The sequence below is a fragment of the Schistocerca cancellata genome, chromosome 6 (assembly GCF_023864275.1).
Source record: "Schistocerca cancellata isolate TAMUIC-IGC-003103 chromosome 6, iqSchCanc2.1, whole genome shotgun sequence".
Lineage (NCBI taxonomy): Eukaryota > Metazoa > Arthropoda > Insecta > Orthoptera > Acrididae > Schistocerca > Schistocerca cancellata.
This window is the reverse complement of record NC_064631.1, coordinates 26,132,399-26,143,053: the sequence shown is the minus strand read 5'-3', so window position 1 is coordinate 26,143,053 and position 10,655 is coordinate 26,132,399. Positions and strand designations below refer to the sequence as shown.

Genomic DNA, 10,655 nt, shown 5'->3' with positions numbered 1-10,655 from the left:
GTAGCTTTCGTGGCGTTACTATCTTACATCAAACTGTTCGTTCCGACGTCTCCCACGCGCTGTATAAGACGTAACGACCTGTGCTAGACGCAGAAATTCCTAAAGAATATGCCTGAAAGAGATACTTCTGTGTGTAAGGACAAAATGAGACAAAAATGCAGTAAGTAAAATTCACATTGCAGTACCTTTATTAAACGAACTGTTCTTAGATCTAGAACCGAACCGAAATTGTAGTTCTAGGCGCTTCAGTCCGCTACTGCTCTGCTGCTACGGTCGCAGGTTCGAATCCTGCCTCGGGCATGGATGTGTGTGATGTCCTTACGTTAGTTAGGTTTAAGTAGTTCTAAGTCTAGGGGACTGATGACCTCAGATGTTAAGTCTCATAATGCTTAGAGCCGTTTGAACCATTTTTGAGCCAAAGTTGTAAACATGATTGATTCCACACCAGATAACGTTTGAAACCATAAAATGAAACATATATTGTAGAATAAATATTCATTTTTAGTAGCTGAATAAACGAATTTGAAATACCTTAAGTAAAAAAAAGGTCATTTTTCAAAGAAATACTGCTCAGTGCTACTAATAGTGTAGGCTGCACTCGTGACAATCACCGTGCCATTCTGTTTTCCGTTGGATGTCGTTCACAATTCAGCAGTTTCGTAGGATATGCTGTGTATTGATAGGACGAGGTGGAAGAATTAGGTAAGGGAGACAGAAAGTAATAATCAGTGACAGTTTCAGGATTTAAAGGTAGATAAACGACTGAAAGAACAAAAATATATAATTTATTTAAACTAATATTAAATGAGTACACGATTCTGTAATGTATCAAACTAATTGAAGACATTTTCAGATCATCAGCTAGTGTGCTGGGAGACACGCAGCAGCCGACGTTGCCGTGTGACGTGGTCTGCTGTTGCGTAGTCCCCACCGTCGGCCCGCATTACAGCCCTGTAACACAGACGAAAACAAAGCCATAAGTAGCAAGTCAAGTGTGGCCACTCACTGTCACGTACTCAGCCACAGTACTGCCTGTTGATGTTGAACTACGGATCCAATTCTTGCACAGCACAGCATACTGTAAAATACCATCAACCGCTATAGAAAACGTTTGCGGGAGTACAAAATGGACCCGTTACATTTAATGACGGAATAGCTCAAAGCTGAAATTTCACTGTGCTTTGACTTCGTCTATTGTTAATTTCATGCATGAAACTTGCTGTGTCGCTCCAACAGTGCTGAAGATTGCGTATCCTAACACATAGACCTCACAGTAAACTTCATTGACGTAACTCCAGCATTTTCGTACACTGCAGTTTTGATGAGAAATAATGTGCGATTCCCACCAATGTCTTGTAGTTGAACTAAATGAGGAACGTGCTGTTTTTTTAATGCCTACATAACCATATTTTTAGGTGTTGAACGTAATGAATCTTGGCAGTGAACTTCAGCTTGAGGTTAAATTTCAGTTTTCTGTGCTTACTTTCTAATAAAGATGTTTACGAAAGGATTCTGCACTGAGTGCACATAGTTTTCGTCCATTTTCTCTGATACAAATGTGTGAAAGTTCACCATCACAAGTGGGTTCCCTTTATTTTCATAATTAGCACATACCGTTATTCATGGTGCTGTTATCTGAAGTACATATTCCGAAATAATTTATCACGTACAATTTTTGTGGTTACCGCGTTGTTATGACTTTATGAAACTGTTCTCGCAAACACACACTGTATTAACATTATCATATATGTCAATCAGCTTAGCATGTAACTACTACACTTACTGACCATGAAAAGAAAAGAAAGATTTCACTTTTGCTGAACATACTCTGAATGAATGCCATCTTTATGATATTAAACCTGGTGCTCTCCACAGAGGAACTAAAGGCATAAAACTAATGTTACTTAAAAATTCTGGCTCTCAATAAACACCAATCTTAGAACCTTGACTAAATACTTAATGATCAAATACAGTTCCAGCACTTATCCTTGCTAAAGTAGCAGCATCCAGTTAATGTTTCCTTCCCCATAAAATAATACTCTTATTGTGAATAGTAAAACAGTTCCCCAGCCACGTTCCATTAACTCCTTCTTCCCCGCTGCCGCATCCCTTTTTTGGCATTTTGGCCCGCTCATGTAACACAGTAGTTTGTGCCAGGTCTTACTTGTGTACGGTTGTTGGCCTATATATTCTTATACTTTTAATCTTTGACCGTGGAGCAATGTAGTATTTCTCTGTTCACAGCTTTTTGTGAATTTCATTATACTTGTAAATAAATTCAAAAGTCGTGCATGATGCGGAAGTTTTTCAGGCATTTCAATGTATATGAGGTCATAGCTCTTGAATTATTATAGGTAGGTGGCTATTACGTCCCCACCAATTGTTTCCTGATAGTAAGGGAGATGAAAACCAAGTTTGGTTAAACCAGTCCATTGGTTTGGGAGGAGATATGGGACAAATATACACATCCATTTTTATTATATATTCGTAAAAAGGTATCATATCTTTGGAAAACAATCTTTCCACAACTATAAACTCTTACTGATTTGTGTGGTCAATATGTTTAGTTTTCTAAGGATGGCCTACAAAGTCATAAGCTTCAAAACGAACTTTAAAAATTATATTGTGGAACGTCAATACTGAGTAGTTCAGTTTTTACATCTGCATCTACACAGATACTCTGCAAATCCCACTTAAGTACCTGGCAGAGGGTTCATAGAACCACTGTCACAATAATTCTCTATTATTCCACTCTCGAACAGTACATGAAAAAAAAACGAACACCAATACAGCTACACATTTCCGTGCGAACTCTGATTTCCTCTATTTCAATATGGTGATCGTTTTATCCTATGTAGCTCGGCGTCAACAAAATATTTTCGTGTTCGGAAGAGAGGATTGGTGATTGAAATTTCGTGAGAAGATCCCTCCGCAACGAGAAACGCCTTTCTTTTAACAATGCTCACCCCAAATGTTGTATCATGTCCGTGACACTGTATCCCCTATTTTTCGATAGTACAAAACGTGTTGCTCTTCTTTGAAATTTCTCGATGTACTCCGTTAATCTTAGCTGGTAAATATCCCACAACAGTACTCCAAAAGAGGACGGACAAGCATAGTGTAGGCAGTCTCTTTACTAGATCTGTTGCATCTTCTAAGTTCAAATGGTTCAAATGGCTCTGAGCACTATGGGACTCGACTGCTGTGGTCATAAGTCCCCTAGAACTTAGAACTACTTAAAACTAACTAGCCTAAGGACATCACCCACATCCATGCCCGAGGCAGGATTCGTGTTCTGCCAGTAAAACGTAGTGCTTGGTTAGCCTTCCCCACAACATTTTCTGTGTCTTCTTCACAATTTAAGTTGTTCGGAAGTGTAATTCCTAGGTATTTAGTTGAATTTACGGCCTTTACATTTGAATGATTTATTGCGTAACCGAAGATTAACGTATTCCTTTTAGCACTCAAGTGGATGACCTCAAACTTTTCATTATTAAGAGTGAATTGCCGATTTTCCCACCATACTGATATATCTTCTAAATCGTTTTGCAGTTTGTTCTGATCTTCTGAAACTTTACTAGACGATAAACGACAGCATAATCTCAAACAACCTAGCACACTATGTTACTGTTTACGAAAAAGGTCCTCCAACATACGACTCAAGGACGCCTCTCATTTCGTTCAGTCGATTTTTGATTATCACTGGTGATCCTTAGTTGCGAAAAACGAAACTTTAATGAATGTTTTATTTTCACAACTTTGGCACTGACTTCTCATTTAATAAAGAGTACATAGGTAGTAATTCAAGGCTTTTCTTTCTGCTCGTTATGTTTTAAACAGCAAGTCATATATTTTCTACAAGGCAGCTCCGTTACTCTCAGGAATTTACTTTTTATTGTCGGACTGTCCCACTGCCTCATTAACTATACCATTTTCGGCAAAGGATGTATTAGTTTCAGGTAAGTATTCAATCATCCTTTTAACCTGATATTCAGTATGCGCAGTTTTACAAGTGTAAGTTATGTTTATTTCTCATCGACACTGCAAGATTTCGATAGGCTACACCTTATATAAACGATTATCAGGTGATATCGACGCAAGACTCTGGTAGACTATGACCAGCTACTGCGTAATCTATGGACCTTTGTACTCGATTCCAAGTCACGCCAGTTTTAACCTTCAAATGGTTGCTGTGCCATATACCAACCACATCAATTGGATAAAACTGTAGCTGCGGCTTAGAATTACATAAATAAAATTAAGAATTTTTTTCTTCTTTCCAGTTATACAACAGTTTTCCTTTTCCCTTTTTTGTTATAATTACCTTAAATTTGTCCCATTGTTAGAAAATCAGTGTATCCGGTACTTTTACATGATGTTTTCCGATCTTCGCTCACTTTTTAGATACATCTATTACTATTTTTAGGTTTTTTGTTGCTCAGTGTTTTCATTTTAAAGTTTAACGCTCTCACTTGTAAACCTTGTATTTTCAAAGTTTTATAACCTGTGCTACTTAACGTCTCGCCTGGTCACTGCAAGGACTCGAAAGTTAATGTCACCAATGACGTTGATTACCGAGATCACGGATACGAGAAAATCGTTCAGATGATGATGTCCATATTATTAAGTCTCATACATGAGTCCTCCAGCATATGTCTCAAGGACAGACTCTCATTACGTAAATTGGATTTTTGATAGTGACTGATGATAGTAACTTGTGGCGAGTTGCCATTGACAGTTGTATGAAGAAGAGATGTAACAACTTATAGTTAAGTTATCAGTCCCGGAGATTGTGCTGCGATTTAAGTACATGGAAAAAGTAATGAGTACGCGCGTAGAAATCGTTATTTAGAAGGCAAGGTTATGTTGATGTTTTCTTGAAAAACGAATTTTATTTTAAAAGACGATGAGTCATTTTTTAGTCGAAGAGATGTTGTTCGAAAGTGCTTAGTTACTTCTGACGGAACGACTTGTAGACTGAATGAGTGTATTAACAAGCAAACCAAAATCGTCAATTTCGTGTTACAGTGAAGTAATTAGAGATATAAAAATCTTTATTTCGAAAAGTAAATAGAAAGCCACTATTTATGCAATATTTTGAGTTCTTGTATTGACAAAAATCTCTTTTTCAAACAAATAAATCTTGCTTCTGATTCTCGTACATTCGAAACAGATTTTTCCATGTCCCTGTTCACACAAAAATCGATAAATAGTAACATAATAACATTAATACCGTTGCTCCTATTCGCTCTTCTCTGTGGGGTGCAGAGAAACAACAAGGTTTTATTTTTTGTGTTATAAAAGAGTGAGCTACGTCCCAGGTCTGATTATAAGTTTAAAGTTAGAGACGAGACCTATCCCGTTTAGTTTAGATTTTCATCATTCCTTTTAAATTATTAATTCTTTTCCTTTAAAAACGAAAATTGTTCATATTCATCCCATTTTGAGGTACCCATGTAAGAAAACATATCTCACGTATCCTATATGGCGAGACGTCGAAACACGTCGTAATGAACCCAGGAACGTTGTCGAACATAATCGTTTTGGTGGTCTAGATGTCATGGTGTGGGGATGCATAATGTTGGATGGGAGTACTGACCTCCCAGTCTTTGAGCACGGTACGTTCACCGGTCAAACTGTGCCTTTTTTAAAGGTGCATTCGGCCCTGTGGATTTTGTGGATGACAATGCGCGACCGCATCGAACAGAGCAGCTAGAGGAACTCTTGGAACGAGAGGACGTTTGCCGAATGGCCTGGTCTGCTCATTCCCCCAACGTAATTCCCATCGAACACGTAGGGATGCGTTGGGAAGAGATAGTGCCGCACCAAAAAGAAGGCCAACTCATGTAAACCATCTGCAGGAAAAGCTGTGCTCACAGATTTCTGGGGTGCAAAAATGGCAGTTCTGGATAATTACCTTGACAATAATGTTGAGGCAGTAATGATAATAGTTGAGACAGTATGAATTTCGGTTTTATATCTAAAGTAAGTACTGAAACATACAAAATCATGTAAATCGAAAAATTTATGACTTTACGTGATAACTAACTTCCTGGCATGCTAAGATATTTTATGTAAAAGTCAGTGAAAAACTTCATTTAAAATAATTTATCATTAAGTAACTAAGTAAACCACAGTTTGGTTATAAAGGTAAAATTGACGTAATTTTTAGGTTTCAGTCACTATTTTTTCCATTTGGTGGATGCCATTATTTTCATTTGTTGTGTTGTCTGAGTGAAAGAGGGCGTGAATGAGGCATGTATGTGAAACATGGATAGTTGAATTCCTTAATAATTAAGTGTGAGTGAGCCTGAGAATCAGATTGTACAACCTTGCTGTGAGTCACGTGTATGGAGGAATGCGATTGTAAAGTAGCCACTTTTCGGTGTTTTAGTATCGTAGTGCTTACTTTTGTCTTTCAGGTGAGTAAAGATAGGGTTAAATTTACATAATTTGCTTTTTGGCATTTATTAATTTCGGTTTTTGTGTAAACTGGTTTCGGAACTGAGATTGTGCGAAAGAGGAAGATTATTGGGAAGTGTGAGTTGAAATAAGAGTGGAGACCGTGCTCAGCGAAGGGACAATCCGCGCTCTTTGGTACCAGGAGGCGATTTCGCGCTTTCGTATCTAGGTCGTTGATGTTACGACTTATCTAAATTTATTTTGCGAACAACCGAGTGAATTCTTAAAAGTTTATGACTAGTCATGGATGACATCTACAAAAATTCCGAGTTCTTGGTGTGAGCTGGGACTTACTTTCAGTGGGAACAAATCAGGCGTGGCTTGCTGTGCAGCCATAATTGTGAACATTCAGATTCATAGAACGTGGTGAACCGCACAGTATTTGAGGGAGCATTCAAAACCATTAAAAGTTTTGTGTATATATAATTCCAGAATGAATTTTCACTCTGCAGCAGTGTGTGTTAACATGCGACTTCCACACAGATTAAAAATGTGTACCGGATCTGGACTCGAACCCAGGATGTTTCCTTTTCGTGCTCCACCGACATTTTTGTCGTTCTATCTTCGTCTTTTTTCGTGATCTGTTCTGTGCTGTTGTGACATGACACCTGTCAAACTGCATTACCGAAGACTTCACTCAGTCTTTCCTTTTTTTTTCAGAGGTCTGTCAGCGTAACAGATAAGCGCCGACTTGTGGAACTTTTTGATGAGGGGGATATGTCAAATTTATACTGGTGGTGGTGATTGGGGGCGGAAAGCGAGCATTTGTCTACGTATGGGAGGCCAATGTATAGCCGGCCCGGGTGGCCGAGCGGTTCTAGGCGCTACAGTCTGGAACAGCGCGACCGCTACGGTCGCAGGTTCGAATCCTGCCTCGGGCATGGGTGTGTTTGATGTCCTTAGGTTAGTTAGGTTTAAGTAGTTCTAAGTTCTAGGGGACTGATGACATCAGAAGTTAAGTCCCATTGTGCTCAGAGCCATTAGAACCATTTTTTAGGCAGATTTTCAGTAATGTATCAAACGTTGGACCATCAACAAATAAAAGAACTATGATAAATTTTTATTTGTTCAAGCTCAATTCACTCAACAAGGTTTCTTGACTGATGTTTGAAGCTCCTTGAACCAACTTTTCATCCATCTTTTCTGCTTGCAACAGAGAAATTACCACAGCAGGAGCGTCTATATCGTCCAACATTCCGAGCCATAGTATTATTGCAGAATGTTACTGACAATATAACCGACAATAATAGTCTATTTAAATCGTCAATAATGCTGCACAATATTACTGTGCAATACACTGAAGTGACAAGACTCATGCCATATCCTATAATATCCTGTCGGACCTCCTTGTCCCCGCCACATTGCAGCAACACGGTGCGGCATGGACTCAACATGTCGTCAGAAGCCCCTGCAGAAATACTGACCCATCCTGCCACTACAGCCGTCCGTAATTGCGAAAGGGTTGCCGGTTCAGGATTTTGCTCACCAACTGACTTCTCGCTTACGTCCATAGATGTTCGATGGGATTCATGTTGGGCGATCTGGGTGGCCAAATCATTCGCTCGAATTATCCAGAATGTTCTTCTAACCTATCGTGAACAACTGTGGCCCGATGACATATCTGGGAAGATGAAGTCCACGAGTGACTGGATATGGTCTGCTGGTACCCGAGTACAACCATTTCCAGTCAATGGTCGATCCAGTTGGGCCTGAGGACCCAGTCCACTCCATGCAAACACGGCCCTCACCATTATGGAGCCACCACCAGCTTGCACAGTGTCTTGTTGATAAGTCGAGACGTTGGCTTCATGTGGTCTGCATCACACTCGAACCCCTCCTTCTCCTCTTACTAATTGAAATCGACACTCATCTGACCAGTCCAGGGTTTTCCTGTCGTCTAAGGTCAAATCGACAAATGGGTTCAAATGGCTCTGAGCACTATGGGACTTAACATCTGAGGTCATCAGTCCCCTAGAACTTAGAACTACTTAAACCTAACTAACCTAAAGTCATCACACACATCCATGCCTGAGGCAGGATTCGAACCTGCGACCGTAGCGGTCGCGCAGTTGCAGACTGAAGCGCGTAGAACCGCTCGGCCACACTGGCCGGCGGTCCAGTCGACATCTTCAAGAGCCCAGGAGAGGTGCTGGAGGCGATGTCGTGCTGTTAGCAAAGGTGATCGCGTCGGTCGCTTGTTGTCACAGACACGTCCACCGTACGTCCCACGTTGATTTCTGCGGTTACTTCGGCAGTGTTTCTCGTCTGTTAGCTGCGAAAACTGCATCGGGGCGCCGCTGCTCTCGGTCGTTAAGTGGAGGCCATCGGCCACTGCATTTTCTGTGGTGTAAGGTAATGCCTGAAATCTAGTATGCTCGCCACACTCTTCACACTGTGGATCTTGGAATATTCAATTCTCTGATGACTTCCGAAATGGAATGTCCCATGCATCTAGCTCCAACTGCCATTCCGCGTCCAAGGTTTGTCAATTCCCGTCGTGCCGCCTTAATCACATCGGAAACGTTTTCACATGAATCACGTGAGCGCAATTGACAACTTCGTCTATGCATTGCCCTTTTACACACTGTGTATGCGATGCTACCGCCATCTGTATATGTGCATATCGCTGTTGTTGCTGTTGCGGTCTTCAGTCCTGAGACTGGTCTAATGCACCTCTGCATGCTACTCTATCATGTGCAAGCTCCTTCATCTCCCAATACCTACTGCAACCTACATCCTTCTGAATCTGCTTAGTGTATTCACCTCTTGGTCTCCCTCTACGATTTTTACCCTCCACACTGCCCTCCAATGCTAAATTTGTGATCCCTCGATGCCTCAGGACATGTCCTACCAACCGATCCCTTCTTCTAGTCAAGTTGTGCCACAAACTTCTCTTCTCCCCAATCCTATCCAATACCTCCTCATTAGTTACGTGATCTACCCACCTATCCCACGAACTTCGTTACCCGTGTGTATTTTTGACCGTCCGGAAGCCGCCTTACGCACCTGTTCAGACGTCGCCAGCACGCGACGGCGCCCACTCGTTGGAGTCGGGCAGCCTGCGCCCGGCGTGACCAGCGGGGGCGGCGCCGCTGGGGGCCCTGCTGGGGAAGTGGTCTCGGTGCCCTGCCGGCGCCCACTCGTTGCTGTCGGGCAGCCGGGGGCTGGACGCCGCCGCCGCCGCCGCCGCCGCCGCCGCCGCTGCTACCCTCCCAGCCGGCGCCGCCTCCGCTGCGTCCTTCCTCCTGGTGAGCTGCTCCAGGCGGCGGCGGAACTCCTCCTTGTGCATCGCTGGAGCCTCCAGCCTGCCGTCCTCCAGAGCTGCCGCCCTGGTCGCCAGGTAGGCGCGCCCGCCCGACACCGCGGCGCCGACACCCTGCCGGACGCTGAACATCTCCCCTGCAGCGTCTGAAGCACTCTGCAGCTCCCGGTATAAGCCGGCAGACGCCGAGAAGTTGCCGCCCTAAGCTTCTACGCAGAGGCAGCTGCTAACGCTGTGGATATCTCCCCATCTCTGCTGCTTCCTTTTATCGGGCCGGATCTGATGCCGGACAGTGCGTCAGGTGTTATCTTAGCTTATCTGCCTTGTGAGCACTTTGTCATCCGATCGGTTTTCTGACTAACAATGATGACGAAACTCGTTGTCACGACGGAAGGTCGTAACGTTCCGCAGCAACTCAAGCGCTCTGCTTTAAGAATTCATTTTATTACGTCATCCATTCCTATGGTAAAAGACAGTGAGAGTTATCTACAAGTTGTACGGCAATCAGATTGGAGTTACAAGGATCAAAGAGCTTCATAAGGTAGCAGTAGTTGGATACCACCTCCGCCAACTCAAATATTTCAAATTGTTTGTACCAGAATGAAGATTATAATCTAGGGATGGGAAAAACCGACTGGTTAAAACTGATATCTGTATTTTAGCTCTGAATAACAGTTATTTTTCGATATTTGTTTGTCTCTGTTTTAACGTTTATTGTTTTGTAATAACCGCATAAAAAGACCGAAATAGCAGCAGTGCTATAAATTTTGGCTTTTAAATAAATATTTTTTAAAAACAGACACTATTTATTCGTAAAATTTCCGTCGCTTTGAAATACAGCGTTATTATAGAAAATGAGAAAACCGGTCAGTATTATTACAATAACAACGCCGATAGAAACGAGCAACAGACATTTGACGTAAGAAATAGT

The 10,655-nt window shown here is 41.9% G+C and overlaps 1 protein-coding gene across 1 annotated transcript; it reads right to left on the bottom strand.

Annotated features, from left to right (window-relative positions):
- Nucleotides 1-768: 768 nt before the first annotated feature.
- LOC126191586 (translation initiation factor IF-2-like) lies at nucleotides 769-9,949 on the bottom strand. The gene is made up of 2 exons (XM_049932522.1): nucleotides 9,469-9,949; nucleotides 769-951 (listed from the first exon to the last, which is right to left on the bottom strand). Exon 1 carries the CDS (start codon nucleotides 9,854-9,856, stop codon nucleotides 9,473-9,475), a length of 384 nt encoding a protein of 127 aa, XP_049788479.1. The 5' UTR covers nucleotides 9,857-9,949; the 3' UTR covers nucleotides 769-951; nucleotides 9,469-9,472.
- Between the last annotated feature and the right edge of the window lie 706 nt (nucleotides 9,950-10,655).

Excerpts from the sequence above, each read along its gene's own strand:
- LOC126191586 (XM_049932522.1), bottom strand. The coding sequence starts at position 9,856 with ATGTTCAGCGTCCGGCAGGGTGTCGGCGCCGCGGTGTCGGGCGGGCGC.